The sequence below is a fragment of the Melanotaenia boesemani genome, chromosome 3, assembly GCF_017639745.1.
Source record: "Melanotaenia boesemani isolate fMelBoe1 chromosome 3, fMelBoe1.pri, whole genome shotgun sequence".
NCBI classification, from domain to species: domain Eukaryota; kingdom Metazoa; phylum Chordata; class Actinopteri; order Atheriniformes; family Melanotaeniidae; genus Melanotaenia; species Melanotaenia boesemani.
Window position 1 is genome coordinate 31,501,817 of NC_055684.1, and position 21,231 is coordinate 31,523,047.

Genomic DNA, 21,231 nt, shown 5'->3' on the forward strand with positions numbered 1-21,231 from the left:
TACAACAGTTTAATGGGGTCAACTGGTGGCTGAAGTAATCCATTAAAATTCTTTTTCATACATACAATCTGAACAACAAAGATGCTTTAAATTTTTGCAGAAACTGACTTTCTTCTGCTATATTTTCTGCTTCATCACATTTCATCTGTCAGAGTTGTTAATAAAAAACATCCAGAAGTCCTTTACAAATTCTTTTTATTTTAGTATAATAGTAAGAAGCCTCTCCTCTGATTTCATACAGTTGAAACTAATTGGATCACAAGGGTACATATTAGTTAGCCCATTTTACAATAATCGTAACATTTCTTTTAGGAAGTTATTCTTATGCACTCATTTTCCTACACAAAATAATCAATATCAAGATCCTATCTTAACTGAGGACCATAACTCTGCATGCAAGACTAATAAAGAAAACAACTAATCTGTGATATAGCTAGTTATGCCGTTGTTCATCTAATACCATTGTCAATATAATTTACTACAAATACCAGGGACTTTGAATAAGAAAGAAAATATTTTCCTGTGATACGACATCTGCTAATGTCAAAATTACAGAACATACTGGGCTCCCAACTGTACTGATCCAAATTGTTCTGTCCACCTTCTGAGTTGAGGAGAAAAAGGCTTTTCTAAACCCTAAAATCTATGACAGATTGAAGGAAAAAAATATCCAAATCTCTTTTTTTGTCTTTTCTTTTTCCTTACACTCCAGTGTACAATTTCATCAGAATAAAAAAAAAAAAAAAAAGGTCCTTGACATGATCATCAAAATGTGACGAGAAACTATCAGACAAATTCCTTCCTCTGATCTGCCTGGAAACAAAATCCAACTCAATCTTATTTACGTATGATCTGAGACTTGATTAATCTATTGCATTTTAACAACGAGAATGATACTAAAAACAATAAATGACAAAAAAGTATTAACAAGTAACAAAAACTATATACTGTATTGCCCTTTTGCCGTTCTCTGTATGTGCTCACGCCAGTTATGCCCCTTCCACAGACTGGGAATAGTGTCTCTAAATATAATTGTTACATTTCTCAAACTTGATCCTTTTTTCCTCCCTTACTGCAGGGGTTAAGTCACGCCACTTAAAACCGAATCCTTTCTGTGTCACACAAACCTCACACAGCTTCCCAATGGGCGATACTTATCTCAGTTTTCTGGTGCTGATTTGAAATGAACAAACATGTTCATTACAAAATTCAAAGTGACTGTATCTCCATGTTTAGTCAAAGGCATAGCTTACCAAAAACACATGGACTCAGTGTAATTACAGGTACAGCTGATGTTTACCATCACAGGACGTGATCACAAGCTCATCGGTAACAGCGCAGATCGAGTTTGAGAAATTTTACAAGCAGCAAAGTGGCTCATCATCCGTTTCCGTGTGACAGTGAAAGACCTGCACAGAGTCCAAGTTTGTAATGGTAAAACTAACACTTTGTCGCAATGTCATTTAATACTACAATGATAACGCATGTTATCTGCAACTAGCTTAAGGCTAAACCCAAAGACATAAAAGACATCCATTATTACACACCAACCACGTAATATTTGGATGAAAAGGCAATTGATAGTGTGGAGCAGAGTCAAGTGTTGATTCTGCTATGGCCAAAGCACTGAAGTGGGAAACCATGTTGCTGTTTTCTCACAAGGACCATCAAACTCCCTGCGGACTCCTTCACGATTATATACTGTGGTAACAATGTTAGCAGTAACAATGACCTAAAATACTCATATTTATCATAAAGACAACCTCTCAACAGAAGAACACAGTCTATTTTAGCGCCACTGAAGCCATAAACATTCAGTAACCATGATAGCTTGGAGATTAGGAAAAAAGAAAAAAAAAGGAAAATATGATTATAAAAAAAAAAGGCAAGTAAATGCATCTGATCCACCATAAACAGCTAAACAAAGGCAGCTGGACAAAAGAAACCCCAAACAAATAAAAAGAGAGACAACCATACTAAGGCCACAAGATTCTGTATACTGCTGCCGATCTCACAATGTGACAATCTGTACAAACAACATCGTGGGACTTCAAGTGGCCAACCTGCATACTTTTCCACCAAAATCTAGTCTTGGAAATCCTGTTTTACACTTGACATTACTCGTTTTTTTCCTTGTTCTTTAAATAACACAATCAGGTACTCAGGTTCTCTCAAGGCTCAACTGAAATGGTTGTAACGTTGAAAGTGTATTTGAACCAAACCTCCGTTTCCATTGTACATTTCTTTTTGGCCCATTCTGATCAAGAGGAGGGGTAGGGGATAAAAAGAACACACTCAAGTTCTATAGTGAAGAAATAATATACATTTCAGTTATTTACACAAAAGAAATCACTAAAACTGGACCATCCGTTGCTGATAAAGCCAGACAACGCTTTCAGTCATTCAACAGCCAACAAACTCTGGTCCAGAGCTTCTGTGCAGGGAAAGTTCAGTTTGATCAGTTTCGACTTGAGTGACGCTTCTTTTCAGTCAAATGAGCCATTTAAAATAAAAATTATGGAAGCTCAAATACTCTTCCTCACCACTTCATCCCATTCTTTGCAAACACATCAGGACAAACAACATCCAGTTCCCTTCCCGAGTACCACCAAACTTTTGGTGATTTTTTTTTTTTAAAAACAATTGAAATCTAGTAGATTCAGTACAAAACAGGACCAATGTTTATCACAGAAATGTCTCATCTTAAAAATAAAATAAAAAACAAACAAACAAGGGAATTAGGGAAGACATTAAAAAGTCAACAAAAATGAAAACACAAATGTCCCGCTGTCGTTATTAATCCCAAGACTGGAGCTGCAAAATCTGTCTGTGCTCGAATGTGGCGCCACTCTGCACAGAGCTGTGAGGAGGAAACCCTGTGGCTTGTCCCGTCTCCGGTGGCATTGTGGATGCAGGGAAGATGGAATGTCAGACTGCCAGCCGGCCTGGAGGCGGATGCAGGGGGCTCCAGGTTGGGGGTGCAGGTGGGGGTTCTTGGGGATATGGGCGTGGTTCGCAGCATGGCTGGTTCTCTACTTTGGCAACGCTGCGACCCTGACACAACCGCCGATGTCGCAACAGCCGGTCTGTGCGTGAAAAATTCTTCAAGACACAAATTAGACAAAAATCAATAAATCAAATACTGGTCTAATAAATAACAGGCTTAGTGTTCATATAGAGTATTTTGCGCCTTTCGATACAAGTAAATGAAAACACATTAGAACCAACTAGCTGTGAGTTACTGGAACATACCTGCTGGCACCGTTCACACTGATAAGGCTTCTCCCCACTATGGACACGCTTGTGTCTCTCAAGGTGGTAGCGCTGAATAAACCTCATATCACACATGTCACATGCAAATGGCTTCTCTCCTAAAAGAGCACACAAATACACAGTCAATGCATCAATTTTAGAGTCTTGTGCCAACAAACTTTGTGCAATTTTTACTCACTAATCTTTCTTTTCAGATTTAAACCTCCATCATTTGCAAAACGTTACATACATAAAAAGCAAAACAAACTTAAAACCCACTGCCCTATTAGTACATTTCAAATATCACTGTACTTTCAGCATCTGAAAACTGCTCCTCTAAGAGGCCTCGTCATCAACTCATTATGTGTAGATCAGAGTGGAATTTTATGTTTTCATGGCCCAGATCTATGCAACATGGTGGCCCCACAAACTAGGGCAAGTTTGTTTTATTTATTTATTTTTTTTAAAGATTGGTTCAACATCCCATCAAATGACTTGACAACCCAAACTCGAGTTTGTCATTATCCTGCAAGTATCGTTGCCTTTCTCAGTAACAAGGGTACGGTAGAGGAACGCATACCCGTATGAGTGAGGCTGTGTCTCTCCAGGTGGTTACGCTGAATAAACCTCATGTCACACATGGAACAAGCATACGGCTTCACCCCTACACACACAGAGCAATATATTAGCCCTACCACCCAAAAGCACAAAGAAATAAAGTAAACAAAAAATACAAGTTTCAAGCTCGAGCTAGCTCTATGGCTGAAGTATCTGTAGGTCAGTCATCCTACACAGGTGTGTATTGTGCTTTCACATCTAGAAATATGGATGTGCACAGACATGCAACTAAGACCACAAGATGAAACTGCAGGAAGGAAAAGAACTAAAAGCCGATCTACGAGATATAGTTATACTTTTAAGACATACGGTTTTTCCAATTTATGTTTCTTTAAAGATTATAAACTTTACTTTACACAGATTAACCCAAGTCAAAAGCTCCTACTTTTTATTGTCACAGATTGTTTTTGTGAAAATGCTGTAATACAGCAAACAACGCAATACGGGCAGAGGCCATGATATATAAACGAAACAGAAGTTTATTCAGAGAAAACGGAGATCTTCAAGTTGATTTATACGTGACAATGGTGTACACTGATTAAATTTTATTATATTTTAGGCCAAATTGTAATTATTAAAAACAGGATTTATTAAACTTTGGGCTTTTTAGTCTAACTTACTGATTTCTGAGGAAAATTTGAAGTGATTTCAGAAGGCATGACGAATCATTTTTAACTTAAATTAAAAATCCAAATTACAACAAATGATTTAAATTGCTTGATTGAGGCAAAAGTGTTTCTTTTATTGTTATATTTTCAATTCTCCACTTCTTAATGGGGTTATGACGGTATAAACTTTTTCATTTAGCTGGCTCAGTATGAGCTGAACCAGACATACGAACACACTATAAACAATGCTGAAGGGCAACTATTATTTTTGGTAAATATTTACAGAAATTATATCTAATTATTATTAATGAGGGTCAGTTTAGGAAACAGAAAGGTAAAAATAAAGAGCAAATACTGCTAACTCTTACAACCTAGAAAACTGATTCTCCGCACCTACTGTTAGAAAAAATCTGATTATATGAGATCAAAACCAGACTTTTAAAATCCACGTTTTTAGACCGTAAAGCCTTAGTTCATTTTAAAACAGCCGAATTCCCAGCAAAGCTGTTTTTATTTTAACAGAGTAAGTTAAAGGTAGCTGAATGTCAAACATTTTTCCCACACAGTCCATGGCATGAGACATACTTTGGACAATAGTGTGATTAATCTCCCCTGCATGTATACTGGGACAAAAGCTGAATTCTTAACTGTAGTTCAACTCAACTGTGCATGTGGACGTGTTGACCGAGGCAGACGATCTAAAAAAAATTACTGGTGTGTTCTCAAAGATTCTGAAAACAAACTTTCAGCCAGATACCAGGGGGATGATTTTTTCATTTTTTTCTTTATTTAAATGCACAGGCTATCACGTAAGCCATTCATAGTACATCTTCACTTAAGTTTGAGTGCCTAAAGCCTTTGCACAGTACTGTATATAAGTGAGGGGGGCGTACCCGTATGAGTGAGGCTGTGTCTCGCCAGGTGGTAACGCTGAACAAACCTCATGTCACACATGGTACAAGCAAAAGGTTTCACACCTAAACGCAGAGCATCAATATGTTACTTTCAGTTTTACTTTGTTTCACAATCCATCAATCAGTGATAATTTAAACTTCTATTTACAATTGATGGGTTGTTAACCATTTTTACGTGTTAAATAGGGTCCAAAATATCTCACAAAAAAGCATGCTGAGGTTTTGTCCTTAATTTAAATAATCAAAACATCAAATTAATTAGACCAAATAACGGCTCCACGTCTAAACACATCTCATGAGCTGATGATATCACAATCCTTCATTTATTTACAGTAAAGACTTGTTTTAATGTTTCTTTCACAAATAATGCGGGAATCTGATGAAGAAAAATGTGTCTTACTTTTACTAAATATTAGCCTAAGCCTCATCTGAACATATATCTACCATAATATCAGTATAAGCTGATTTCTGTGACATGGGTAAGGTGGGCGGACGCATACCCAAATGAGTGAGGCTGTGTCTCGCCAGGTGGTAGCGTTGAAAAAACCTCTTGTCACACATGGTGCAAGCATAAGGTTTCACACCTAAATGCAAAGTAGCATTATTATATCACTTTACCTCACTTTCCATTGTTTAACAATATCTGAAGTATTGGTTATTAACCACACATTTGCCAATTCATGCAAAAAACAAAACATGTCAAATGTTACACTAGTATTCAACAAAAACTGCACAACTAGCCACTGTACCGATTTTAGTTAAAGCTATTTGCAAATCTGTATTCATAAGAGTTGTAAATGAAGTCTATTAGTAATTAAAAGATTAATTAAATTATGGTTATAAATGCTTAAATTGAAATAGCTGTCTCTTAAAAGCGAGCCGATAAACATCTGAATTTAAAATTGCATTTTCTAACCATTGGTACCCAAATTGCAAGAACAGAGGAAAAAAAAAAACCCACAAAATAATTGTGACTGTGCTGCTGGTTTTTATAGTTAAATTTTATTTTAATTGAATTTCTGGAAGACTCTATGTAATTTGCTAATAATTAAAAAGAAATGGATTTTCTTTTTTTTTAATGATTAGTAACTTACACATAATAATTAAAGTCTTGTAAATTACTAATCATTAAAAAAAAGGGTATTCTTGAAAACTATAGATACTCCTGATGTTTAATATCCAATAAACAAACATATATCTTATAGAGACCTATACATTGTGAGAGGGCAGGTGCACAGAGGCGTACCCGTATGAGTGAGGCTGTGTCTCGCCAGGTGGTAACGCTGAACAAACCTCATGTCACACATGGTACAAGCAAAAGGTTTCACACCTAAACGCAGAGCATTAGGGAATTACTTTCAAACTATGTGTATATTGTGTTCACAATCCATCAATAAGCAATAAAGTTCAGACAGCTACTCAGGATTGATGGGTTGTTAACCACTACTACAACTGTTCAGAATTTTTATTCTTGAGAAAACAATATCCAATTCCAGTAAATGCATCAAACTCTGTGAACCAATTTAAATCCACAACTTAACACATCACATGAGCTGATGATGCTGCAGTCCTGTATTTCATTATATGTTGAGACTTGTTACATTTACGCCAATAATGTACAGTAGGCTGGATTAAGATGACTTCTAGTAGTTTTGGGAGAATATTGATAACTTTGCAGGTTGTTGATACTGTATGTAACAAAATTCATACACAATTTGATCTCTGACATGGGTAAGGTGGGCGGACGCATACCCATATGAGTGAGGCTGTGTCTGGCCAGGTGGTAGCGCTGAAAAAACCTCTTGTCACACATGGTGCAAGCATAAGGTTTCACACCTAGATGCAAAGTAGCAATATTATATCACTTTACCTCACTTTCCATTGTTTAATTTAGGAATAAAAAATTTGCGCTATTGGTTATTAACCACACAAATTGCCAATCCATGCAAAACCATGAGACTTATCTTTCAATCCCTGATCAATTTAAAGGTGTTAAAACTACCTATAAACATCAAAAGAGCAACATGTGCATTTCTGGCTATCCCGCTAGCTTTAACTGGTGGTAGCTGATATTAAAAAACTAAGACATGTCCCTTGGATATGAACAAGAAGTCTGAAATTAACTAGCAATATACAATGTGCACACTGACTTCTAACACAGAATGTCATGGGCACGGTGCACGGACCCATACCCGTATGAGTGAGGCTGTGTCTCGCCAGGTGGTAACGCTGAAAAAACTTCATGTCACACATGGTGCAAGCATAAGGTTTCACACCTAAACGCAGAGCATCAAAAGAATTAATTTATGTCTCTGCAACAAGGGAAAATAATTATCATTAAAATAATAATAATAATAAAAAGAACCGAGCCAGTCTGGGCTAAATTGATATCTGTGGTTAATAACCAATGTCATAGTCTAAACTTACAAGGGTACAATATAATACAATAAGATGCTTGTATCAAATTACAAAAATGGGGGTCTTAAATCCAGTTACACAACACATGAGCTGATGAAGTCATATAATGGAACTTAAACCATTTTGTATGAATACAGATAAGGCTAAATCAAGCATACTCATGTTGCATCTTAATCTTGTGACTGGGTTAAAATTGGCAGACGCATACCCATATGAGTGAGGCTGTGTCTCGCCAGGTGGTAGCGCTGAAAAAACCTCTTGTCACACATGGTGCAAGCGTACGGCTTCACCCCTATACACACAAAGTACCAGCTTTAGCATAAAAAACCCCAAAAAACTCAACTGCCAAAAATGATCGATAGCAAACTTTACTAATTGCTTAGTAAAGTTTTGCTGCACTCATCAGCGCATTGTTTGAACTGGAAAATCCAGCATGCTTCAACAATCTGCTATTCCAATTAGAAATGACTTTTTCCACATCTAAAGTTAGACTGTACTGAATGTCTTGGGTCAAAGTTTAAATTGAACATTTAGAGAATAATGACAATCTCCAGCATAGAAAACGTTATTAACTCATTTAAAACAATCAGACAAACAAAAAAACTATCAAATGACCAGTCAAGTAATTGAGGGGAAATCGCTGAAGGGTAGCTTCCAAATAACACAACAGATTTTACCACAATGCCAATAAATACCTATGTGATCAGAATTTAAACGAGCCAAGTAAGAATTTCTTGAAAAGATTTGTCATCTGAATGGTTTTTGTTACGCTGATCGCAGAGGTTAAGACAATTTTAGGCAGTTGGCAGAAACTATGGTTCAACACAATTATTGCAGACATTGATTTGCAGAGCAACTCTTGTGCTTTAGCAAGAAAAATGTATTGACAGTAACACATAGTGCTCTTAAAAACATCACCACTTCTAAATAAAAAATGCTGCCATGTAAAAGCCAACTGAAAAGAAAAAAAAAAAATCCAACAACAAAACATGCTTTCAAATACGTTATTTATAATGGACAGTATGTTATTTCCTCGCCATTACTTTGAATGTGAAATGACACAATGATAAAAATGTTTTTCAGTCTGTTCTGAATTTGCATGTTGTTGTTTTTTCCCCAACATGAAAAAAAATTGCAAATGTTGGCCTAAATACTGAGCAAGTACAAAGTCCCATTCTTATTCCCATTTTCCCCCAATGCAAAACACTTGACAATTAAGGAGTTGATAACGTGATCCAATAAGAACAGGATTAAAACCTTTTTAATATTTAAGAGAAAAAAAAACACATCAATAATTCATCATTGCTGTCTAGGCAGCCACACACCATCATCCGACTTTCTGTTGTTTGGATTTTAAATTTTACACCTGGGATCACCAACCTCTGACCTTCCTGCAGGTTTTAGATCAGTGGTGGAGAACTCTGGTCCTCGAGGGCAGCAGTCCTAAAGGTTTCATGCTCCAACACACCTGATTCAAATCCAACACCCCCAACAAGTTCTGCACAGTGACTCATTCATTTAAATTAGGTGTGTTGAAGCAGGGAAACATCTAAAACCTACAGGACGTCTGGAGTTGGTGAGCCCTGTTCCATACTACTACTGTACTGTACTAGTACTGTAATCTGGGATTTACTGTGCCACAAGAATGTGAATGATCACAAAACTACATTTGATTTTTATCCAAATAAGATACGAAGACGTCAAAAACTTTGCCATGCACTTAAAACAATAGCAATCAATTTTTTTTTTTTTTTTTTTTTTTTTTTAACAAAAAAGATTTTACATAAAATTAAGTTACCTGACTAACTAACCATAGACTGTAGATTTTCCCTACATGGTCGTCATGTCATTTCATAAACAAAGTATGGAATATTATAACACATACAAAAGTTGCAGATCCTTATAACAACTTAGCAACTGCCAGCACAGTAGCAAAAAGCAAAACAAACTCGAGTTTGAAGCAGCCATGTGAACATTAATGCGTAGCACATGCGTGACCAAAGCCAGGGAGCGAGACTGTTGAGAATAAAAAAACATGAGAACATACCTGTATGAGTAAGACTGTGTCTCTCCAGCTGGTAGCGTTGAATAAACCTCATGTCACACATGGTACAAGCATATGGCTTCACCCCTAAACACAACATCACATTGTTAGAGGCACTTAAACACAGTGCTTTAATTAATAAACATATAACATAAAAAAACAATACAATTCTTAGATTATTCAGAATGGCATGCATTAATAATAATTATGTTAGAGACATTACACTAAAATAACATAATCGGATGCAGACCTGCAGAAATAAGGTGCATCGTCAATTAAGAAAAGTGCATTTTGGTCCAGTTTGATAATTCAGTCTTACAGCCAACAAAGTGTCTACTCAATAAATACTAGGTCAAAGATTTCCTAATTTTTCCTGAAGAAATCCCAGGAAATGACACAACAGACTATTCATGCCTGCATTCAAATATGCTTTTTAGTGTAATGTTCCCTTTGTTAAAAAATAGCAAAGTAGTCAACAATACACATGCAAAAGTACCATTACAGTGTTAATGCAACTCAATGTAAATGACAGAGTCACTTTTTCAGTGGACAGCTTTCCAACAAAGCCTAAGAATTTAGGTAGTGGAAATTAATTTGTCAATAACGGTAAAACTGCAGAATAGTAAGAAGAGGGGGCTAAAGAAGTAAAACAAAAACAAACAAAACTAGTTTAAATAATGAATAATGGGAAAGGTTGTATAGTGATAAGGGAACAATTAATCCAAGCATACCAGTATGTGTGAGGCTGTGTCTTGCCAAATGGTAACGCTGGAAGAACCTCATGTCACACATGGAGCAAGCGTATGGCTTCACCCCTAAATGTATACAGTACCAAAATTTAGGGGAGGACAAAAATAAAAATTTTTGAGTGTGCTTACAATATATATTTTTTATACACACTAGTCACTATTTTGTCATCAAAAGGTGTCACGTCAAATTTAAATGCAGTTAGCACATACAATATATACACCTCAAATTAAAAGAAATTACTTTTTACAATCAATAAAAATTGGGTGGACAAAATTACAAAATTTCAAGCTTTATGTGCATCCTCACAGCTGAAGGTGAGGCATTCAAACAAGGGCAAGAATTTACAACTCCTACTACTGTCAAGTTAGAGTGATATGTAAAACTTATACCCGTATGGGTGAGTGTGTGTCTTGCCAGGTGGTATCTCTGGAAAAATCTCATGTCACACATGGAGCAAGCATATGGCTTCACCCCTGCACACACAGAGCAAAATATTTTGTAAAAACAACACAATGAACTCAACAGGACACACTCATTTGTATTATGTATCCAGACATGCCAGAAAATGGCATAATCATTATTGTATTGACAACAAACACATTCATCTTTTTCTAACCTTGGTCTCACTTTTCAAGGCTTGAAAGGTCTTTGGACACCTCTCAGGGGTAGTTTGTAGGCACATTAGTGCAGGATTAATAAAGGAAATAGCTGTCTAAAATAGTGCCTTCAAAAACTGAGGCAAACACTGAGGGGTACTCCTTGTATACCGCCACAGTTAAGGCAGCTTTTGGAAACAATGGTTTAAGTTTCATACTACAAACAAGAGACTTGTCAACTTCAAATATGGGTATTTGGGCACTCGTGTAGCAAAGCAGGGTGAACCCATACCCGTGTGAGTGAGGCTGTGTCTTGCCAAGTGGTAGCGTTGGAAAAATCTCATATCACACATGGAGCAAGCGTATGGCTTCACCCCTACACACACATAGAAGTACGTAAATATTAGCTAGAAACAGATGAAAATAAGTTTCAAAACATTAACATCAACTCTTCCCTTAGAGGAGCTCTTCTTTTGGTTCTACGAATTACGCCATCAGTTAGCACAACAAGTATTCTTTATACATGGCTTTGTTTTTTGTTGAAAATTCATCATTCTGGTCAATTAAAAATGTAAAGGAATAAAGTAAAAAATTGTACAGAACAAAGCAGAGCATTCAGCAGGGGAAAAGCTGAAGTTATTTACACACACAATATGTATGCCTGCATTTACCAAAAAAAACTAAAACAAAAAACTACAACTTATCTTTATCTTTTTTTTCTACTGTTGTTCTAATACATGTCTGGATACATCTTCATGTGTGTGAACATGGGTATTATTTTTAAGCAGTTCTAGCGTTTCTACTTGTTCTAGTTACCTTCAAACTGTTGCTTTAACATAAAAAGGCACTTTTGAAAAAACTCTAATAAACTTGGGTAAGCAGACGCATACCAGTATGAGTAAGGCTGTGTCTTGCCAGATGGTAACGTTGGAAGAACCTCATATCACACATGGAACAAGCGTACGGCTTCACCCCTACATACACAAATTATTACATATTAACCTTGATGTGTTCTTGGCAAGAAAAATGGATCAAGAGTTTCAGATCTTTAATACCTGACGGGCATCTAGCATTAAGCAAACTTCAGATGAATAGTGATTTGTTTCAGTTTTAATTCGCAAAATTATCAACTATATTAGGGAGCATTTAATTTTAAAATAAACTGGAGTAACAAAACAAAGGCAGTAAGAGTTTTTAAGCAAACAATGTTATGACGTCAGTAGCTACATGGCACACCAAAGTGATGTTCTGCTTCAGTTTTTAGAAGCTTCAACTCTAGTCGTGGCCATAAGCGTACAAGATAAAAATGTATACAAGCAGTTATGACAGAAAAACCATCATTTAAAAGGCCAAATAGTTAAGGTTTAAAAACATGAGCTGCAGCCATTTGTCTGCATGTACATCAAAGAACTATTCCCATGATATACCTTTGCCTGAGTCAATCAGCTAACTTCATAAAATTTCTATTCACATTTTTTCTTAAGGGAAAAAAAAATTCCAAGCCTGCTGAAAATCACTAATTAGACAAAATACAAAACACAGCTGAAAGCCATCTAAATCTTTTGCTCTGCTAGTAACGATCTGGAAGTATTAAACGCAAACTGAAACTTCGGAGCACACCAACGGTACAAAAGCAATAATACACTGAGGAGTCCACTGGGACGGTGCTGAATGATGTCAGGTGGTTGTTTATGATGTTCTGTGTTGTACTGCACTGAATGGATTTAATTCACAGATATTAAAATGCTGCCCTCTCATTTGCATGTCTGACCTGCATTTACAAATAGTCAGTGGTGAAGCGCAAGTAGAACTAAGGATGTTGGAAAGAAAAAAATGTAATCCTACAACAAAGCACCCACAGCGGCTGAGCTTTTATGCACTCCAACTGTTGTACGATTAATTTATTACACAAAATAAAATCCCTTATAGGATTTTTAACTAATATAATTTTACCGGGCTAACTAAGCAGTTCATTTCACATTTAATTAAAGAAGCTAACACAATGATTGCACGTTTGCTTTTCCCGTGGCTGTTCAGGGTAGATGCTCCTGGCCTCCAGCTTTCTTAAAATGATAATATTCTGGTATCAGACACTATTTTAATCAGTAATTTAACAAAAATCGGGTACGGTAAAAGGACGCATACCCGTATGAGTGAGTCTGTGTCTCTCCAGGTGGTAACGCTGGAAAAACCTCATGTCACACATGGTACAAGCGTACGGCTTCACCCCTACACACACAGAGCATAAAATGATTAGCTATTCAGGCTTTTCAGTAACGGATAACGGGGGGAGAATAAATAGTACAAAAAAAATTATCACAAAACGTGTAAAATGGAAAACGGAAGGAACAGTTGCAGTGTTGCCAAAAAGAGCAAGTGCTTAACAAAACTAATGAAATACTGGAAGAAATATAAACATACATATAAGCAATAATTGGGTGGATTAGTTCAATTTTATATTTTGATGCATTTCTGTTTCTGAATACTGGGGCTGCAGCCACTGACTAGAAACAATTAGGGTGAAAGTTGACTTACCCACAGTGCATTATTTCTTAAACAATGAGAAACAAAAAAACTGTGTTAAAGCGTACAATGCAAATGTTGATAGTATATATGGTTTTCCCCCATTACATCTTTACTGTTTTACATTATAAATATAACTAACATAGTCCTTTGATGTCCATGCAGATATTTTCACATAACATCTAGTGACTGTACACAAAAACATAAATTAAAAAGGTAAGTATTTCATGTTTTTGAGGCCTGTGCCTTAAAAATTCAAATGTGTGCACTAGGGTCCATAAGTCTGTTTTCAAGTCCACCATCAAAAAGTCTTCTTTACAGGGCTGTTTGTTGTGACCACTAAGCAACCTTAATGGTTTTTTTTCCAGTCATTTGAAAATGACTCAGTGATACAAATATTTATACATGGGAATGAATCTAAAATAATATAGAACAGGGCATATTTTAACAAAACTTTCACAAATTAAAACAGTCAACTCTGCAGTATAAAATTGCTCTACTAATATCTTTAATGTAGGCAAAGTTCAGAAGCTCCATGAGCAAAATGCCTCTACACTTACAGTTCTACCAATACTACATGTCACAAGACTTTCTGGGAAAAATGCAAAACAAACAAAATAAAAATAAAAATGAAAACACTAATCACACATCACATTTTAGAAAGCAGATGGTACTACACTTAGATTATAGCAAGTATGTGATGAACTAAAAAGTGGTCAGAAGTGACAGTTGCACAGCAACCAGATGTGATGCACACTTTCCTTAAAGTGGACTGAACTGTACCTGGTATTTACACAGCAAAAAGGATCCGTCGGTCAGCAGAACAGATAAGTTTAATAATGCTATTGCTCTGATGCTATGTTTGGAAACCACAGCGCACGAAGACTAGGATAACAAGCAGAAACCACTGCAAGACCAAATGGTGTTTACACATACAACTGAATAAAGAAACTCTTGTTTCACTCAGTACATTTGTATGGCATTAGAAAATAATAGAATGATTGTGTTAGTCCGACTAAAACTAGGTTTTTAAATTTAAACCGTAGTCCAGTGGGTCCCAAACTTTGTCTGCAGGGCTACCTTTTCATCTACAATAATAATGTCAATCCCCACCAATCCCACTGCCACGAAATGGTCTTTAGTTTGTTGGCTGCAGCTTCGTTAACTAGACTCAATTCCTCTGCTGCAGGCAGTGGTTCACTGTCTTAGTCCAACTGAAATAGTACTAAATCAAACTTCACAGAGTCAGATAAAAACAATCTAAGTTTGCCTGATGATTGAAAACTGAATTTATCCCTGTATGGACATGTTCAACTGGGTTCAAACAGATCTGGATGTTTACCATATGCTTCATGGTTCCTGTGTGGGGCTTTGTCATGAAAGTGCACAGAAAAGCAATCTGGTCACAGCAGAGAAAAACCATATCATTTGCTCTAATAAATAATAAGATTTCTTTTTAAACTAATAAATAAATTAAATAAACAGCATGAACTAAACGTGCAGATCTGTAAAAATGTTCAACTTGTTGCTTAACCTGGTACTCATTTTACACAAACTTTTCAGTTGTTTTGGCCTGTGACATTATAAAAAAGTCAATTCTAGCTAGCTGAAAGGTGGAATATCATCCCTTATCATAGAGTCAGACATACTTTAATCAATAAATTCATCAACTTCTTTTGCTTGTTTACTGGAACAAAGAGAGTAGTCAACTTAAATGACAGTCAAGCTATAACCATAGCTCAACTTAACTGTGCATGAAAACATGCCGACTTATTACACAAAAATATACATCATCCAGTATTTTAACAATAGAATAAGTAGAAAAAGACTCACAAGTATCAATGTCAAAAACATGTAAGATAGAAAAATGTTATCTATACACTCGGGGTAAAAAAAAAAAAGTTCATTTTAAGCAAGTTTTTAAGTCTCTCAGAATAGTTTCTTCCAGAACAAGCACCAGAGCTGAACTTCTATCCAAAAACTGAGAAAATAATATGCATAAACAATCAAAATATCAACCGGATAAAATAAAATAAATAAAAAGAAAAGAGTTTTTAATAGTGGACTCTAGACTACTGGACCACACTAGCTTGATTAAATTTATCCTGACGTTGGGGACAATTTTTTATGACCGTGCATGATATTTTTTTTTATGATGGGCATATTCATGGGTTGGCTTTGTTGGAAATTACTGTCCACAGACAAAATGAATCCTCAGTATGTCCCATTATTCATGTGACAGACTACATGCGTACTCAGATTTATGTAATATGGGTACGGTTAAAAGACGCATACCCGTGTGAATGAGGCTGTGTCTCTCCAGGTGGTAACGCTGAATAAACCTCATGTCACATACGGCACAAGCATACGGCTTCTCCCCTAAACCGAAGAGCACCAGTTTTAGTTAAAGTCCCCACAGATACCATTTAGCTGTGAGGCAAAAGCTATTACCAAACAAGGTTTTAAGCAGGCCATTGCAAACCCTTACAGCTGCTGCACACTCCTAGATTCAGTCCAACACAAGCGTTCAAGGCCTCTTTCAACAATTCATTCATTTATTCAAGCAATTATAACTGTTCTGGCTTGACTGAACTGTTCCAAGTACGAATCATACCTGTATGAATGAGGATATGTCTCTTCAGGTGGTATCCACTCCTGAAAGCGCCGTAACAGTGATCACAAATAAAATTTTTCTGCACCTTTGATGACGGCCCATTCTCATCACCACCTGTGCCCTAAGGAGCAGAAGACACAAAGGCTTTAAAATACAAGTACCCACCGACAAATAATCAGAACTTAGAGGAAAATGTCTAACTTCTGTCAAATAATTACATTTACACTCAAAACCCAAGTTTTGTTTTCCTAAAAGTTGAATTATGTTTTGTATGAATAGACAAAGCACCATGGTTTATTCAACTTTTATTCTAACTACATGTAATTTATATTCAAAATGAGAAATAGCTCACAGTCCCTCCCAATGGCCTAATGCCCTCGTGTTACTGCTCCCCCTGTTATGCACACAACTGCGGTTATTGTGCTCAGCTTCGCTCTGCTCCCCTCCCCCCCTTTCCTCTCTAGAGAACCTCCACCCCCTCCACATCTTCCCTGTGCTCCTCCCCCACCCCCACACAAACAGAATGTGCACCCATGAAAGCTCCAAGTCAGCCACACTTCAATAAAGTTAAACACTGTAAGAAAAATATATAGGCACAAAGAGCTAAAAGCATGTTTATGTAATGGGGGGGGGGAGCACAGCATAGACCATTCTCTTTTTAGCAATAGCCACTGACCTTCCCTCCCCTTCCTTCTTGTTCTCTCACTTTACAGGGCGTTACTGATTTCCTGTTCTTTTTTTTCTGCTGCATGTCCTCGTTGGCCCTCATCTCTTTCTCGTCCAGCAAGCGAGGAGCCTGGAATTCACCTTCCTTCCGGATAAGCTAAAAAGCAGAAGAAAGTTGATCATTTCTCATTTCCAGAATGGTTACCTTAACCATCACAGAGGTTCTGATCATGATCAAAATGAAGAGATAAAGGAGAACAATTCTTATGGGAGCTCTTGTTGCTGATGGCTGCAGAAACCAATTATGTATAAGTGGGTATATACAATCAGCATCTTTAAAAACAATTTGAATAATTTCTAAGTGGGATGATATATTGTCTTTAGTGTTCTAGTTATGGAATAATAAGATAAAAGACGCCCCCAAAAAGATTAACTATTCACAATTGCAAATAGCCCAATAGTGACTATGTCAAGGTATTTTTCAATCGTAAAAACACACATAGAAAAAATGGATATTCCGGCTAATAAATGAATGCTCTACTAAAACACAAAGGGATTGCTTTAAAGTATGATAAATCATCCCAGTTGTGTTCACAGAGAGCTCCCTCCACAATAAAATCTTCAATTTGGTGAAAGCAAAGGGTTTACACCCTTCACACTATTAAAAGCACAAAATGTAAAAGCCCCATTTCCACTCTACATTTCCCATGTGGCTCCTAACCAGAGGGGGACAGCTCATTCCAGATGGGAGGATCATATGGCTCTGGGGAGTACGGTCAGGTCCTTCTCTCTGAGGGGGTCCATGGCCAAGTGGAGCCATCATTTTTTTGGGTGGGGCGGCCATTGAACTGGCCTGCATCAGGGCCATACTGGACAGGACAGCTTCGCAGCCAAGCAGCCCCGCCTGCAAAGAAATAGAAGAAAAGAACAATACCTTACAAATAAAATCAAACATTCTTGAAGTGCAATTTAAAATGATCTACATCTAAGACAATATAGCCAGTGATGTGGCATTTGTGAAGGTAGTCATCAACGACAACATCCTGAGTGACACAAGACTGCTAGTAAAGTTATTTGTAACCACTTTGGTGTTATCAAAACAAACCCATTTCATATGGTCGCGGACTGAGCTGCTGGGCAGATGTGACATTGCTGTGGTATATGTGAGCGCAGGGACAGGGGTGGGGACAAGGTCATCCAGAGATCCGTCAGTCAGGATGGTCGGGCTGGTGGGAAGCCACACCCACCTCACTCATCTAGCATTAAAACTGAGGAAGAGGAGGATGTGGATGAAACAGACAAACATTACAACAGCTTAATTTGTTGGGTTTATGGTTACATACTCTAAAACAATAAAATGCATACATTAATGCAAATAAGTAACTGTCAATATTTGTAGCTCAGATTATGCTCATAGAAATTTAGATATTAACTTGTCTTATTGCAGCCACTTCTAAATAAACGCCACTCTATTTGTGCCATGTTGGTGAAAAAAGGATTTGTTAAAATAGTAAGCAAGTGAATGACTTGCTTGCTGACCTGTGAATGATGCTAATGCAACAGAAACAAAAGAAAAATAGTTAATATTACTTTTAGCTTTCAGAACATTCATGACATAATAGAAATACACCATTTTTCACATGGAGAGGAGACTGCATAGATATTTAGTTAAAAGAAAGAATGCGTACAGCACAGAAAGACAAATGACGATTCATTTATTAGAGCGAGTCCGAATGATAAGACAAATGGCATTTTGGCACAGATCTTAAGAATGGTAAAAATGTTATGTAATGTTGAAAACATTTTCAGTATTAACTGTTTGCAAAAGAAAAGATTTTAATAGTAAAATACAAAACCCAGCTAAAGCTTTAAGAGCCTAAAAAAGTTCAAACTTATGAACTGCTGCATGAGTTACTTTACCAGAAATTAAATTAGGATTAATATTATTACTTCATTAAATCCTGATTTTAAAAAGAGATTAAACTGTAACATCATATATAAGATCAGTTGTCAATCAGGTATTCAGTAAAATGTCACTATTAAAGCTACCAGAACTGATTAGTTAGTTTGTTACTATTCTTAATTCAGTTTTATGTGAAGTAGACAACAAAGAACTTTGAGGTGACAACTGTTTCATGGGGAGAAACTAAGCGCTGATACTCAAATCTGTTCAGCATTTTTGTCCAGTCTTTTATTTTTTTTAAGGGATATTTCATTATGAAGCCTAATAAAAAACAACCAAAAAAAAAAATCAAGCCTTTTAAGTAATTTAAAGTCAAATTCTTACTTGGTAGAGCTGTGAACAGCTAAAACATGTGAAATAGAGTCTTGAATATGCAATTTTTTTTCTTCTTTTTTTAAAAATATAAAATGCAAAATATTGAACATTTTAAAAGCTTATTTATAATCTATTTGTGTAAAATTTCCACATCAAAAGAAACACTTAGCTAAACATAATGTAGCATTATCTACAATATTTGCCTCTGAAGTAAGCAGTTTACCATAAAATAGAAATACCCAAGTACTTTCCACCAATGTACTGAAGCACAGAAAGCTTTCTGAGGTTTTACTGAAATTATATTAGGACACGATTACTTTGCATAAAGAAACTCCATCGTGTGAAATCTTTAGGTTAAGAATATATGTTCGTAAGTCCATCGATATTAGAACTTAATTGTAGCACTTTTTTGTCATCTTAATAATTTACCCAGAAGTACCACCAATGCATTCATATACTAAAAAGCTTTTTTCGTTGATCGACTAAAGTGAGTTAACGTTGGTTAAAAACAGATGGCTAGCAGACCGCTAACACAGCTAGTGCTAATCAAATGAGTTGAAGAATAACTCGCGTGCGATACTCCGTTTTTTTTCCGGCGTTGTGTTAAATGGCAACAGAAAAAAATGCAATGCATTGTTATAATATTGCTTCTGAGTAAGTATAAATGTTTTCAGTACGCGCTGAAGTGGCCTTCGTTGCGCCACCCAACCTAACGTTAGTTTTGCTGATGTTGAGCAAGCTGGTTAACATCAGCTAGCCAGCAGCTAGCTGCTCGCTGGCGCCCTCGTCTACTCTAATATTAAAACAAATAGTCGAACAAATTCTATCCCCACCTGGTGATCGATCTGATACATTTGCTTAAACAGAGTTAACATATCACAAGCTGGATAGCCTCATGTTTTCTTCGAAATAACACTGAAAGACACAAGCTCAACTGGTTCCAGACGAGACTGTGCGATAAAGACATTCGTGATGGCCGTCGTAGCGAGCGTCTCCCCCCTCCCAATCATTAAGCTAACATTTGTTAGCCAGCTAGCACTAGCTCAAACAGACGTTTTAACAATGTGTCTACCCCTTTGCTGTCGCGCATGAACATACATTTTCCTAACGAAAACGCAGACCACTCCTTGCATACTGAGGAAAAAAGCTTACATCCAAAAGATAAAACACTAATTCTTACCTTTTAGCCTCAATTGCCGACGTTTTCAGTACCGTCTAGTTTACAAACACAGGAAACGCCACAGGATGTAACCCACTCCCCCACACGACAGCAGCAAAGCCTCCTCAGGCGAAGAGAAAAGGCTCATCTTCTTTTTCCAGCTCCCCGTAATCAGAGAGCGTTAATTAAACCGAAACAACCGACAAAACTGTTAGTCCATTTTCATTATTGATGAGGAAATCTAACGTTATGTCGGTATATATTGTTGAGGTGTTTCTGGCCTCTCTCAGTTTGCAGCAGACTAGACCACGACCGAAGATGGGGAGATGAAAAAAGGGAGTGTGCACTTAAAATGACAGAAAACAGGGACGTGTAGATAACCACTGGGGGGTTGTACTGGCTTCAGTCCACCGACCCGAAGCTCAGCTGGTCCGAAGTGCAGTCGGACTGAACGGTTGTGAAATTTTTATGATTGCTATATATATTTTTAAAATAAATATTAATATTTATTAATATAGATAGTTTACGAGAATTACGTAATCTCTATCTGTTTTTATCTTTTAAAAAACAATCGATATGGTATGAGTTTCCTAATCACATGATTATAAAAACTCTTGTGGTTATTAATGTCCAATGTCCAATTCACATTAAAATGTTGTGAAGGGTTGCTGTTACTATACTTATTAAAGATTACAGTTTGTCCCTTTTTTATATTGAATTTCCTGGAAGAATAAAATAAGTTTAACTAAATAAGTTAACAAAATACTGGGCAATAAGTGATAATAATACCC

General features: G+C 36.6%; 1 protein-coding gene across 27 annotated transcripts; it reads right to left on the bottom strand.

Moving 5' to 3' along the window:
* Window positions 1-127: 127 nt before the first annotated feature.
* znf740a (zinc finger protein 740a) lies at window positions 128-20,786 on the bottom strand. Of its 27 annotated transcripts, none has more exons than XM_041979550.1 (21): window positions 20,462-20,786; window positions 18,109-18,271; window positions 17,704-17,907; window positions 17,014-17,160; window positions 16,338-16,458; window positions 16,019-16,102; window positions 13,346-13,429; window positions 12,091-12,174; window positions 11,493-11,576; window positions 10,994-11,077; window positions 10,586-10,669; window positions 9,858-9,941; window positions 8,019-8,102; window positions 7,585-7,668; window positions 7,145-7,228; window positions 6,639-6,722; window positions 5,893-5,976; window positions 5,372-5,455; window positions 3,833-3,916; window positions 3,253-3,371; window positions 128-3,102 (listed from the first exon to the last, which is right to left on the bottom strand). In XM_041979550.1, exons 2-21 carry the CDS (start codon window positions 18,151-18,153, stop codon window positions 2,929-2,931), a joined length of 1,986 nt encoding a protein of 661 aa, XP_041835484.1. In that variant the 5' UTR covers window positions 18,154-18,271; window positions 20,462-20,786; the 3' UTR covers window positions 128-2,928. The 27 variants fall into 27 exon arrangements, with proteins under 27 accessions (XP_041835484.1, XP_041835486.1, XP_041835494.1 ...); XM_041979552.1 differs by lacking the exon at window positions 20,462-20,786 and adding an exon at window positions 20,115-20,418; XM_041979553.1 differs by having other exon boundaries at window positions 179-3,102; window positions 17,725-17,907.
* Window positions 20,787-21,231: the final 445 nt, after the last annotated feature.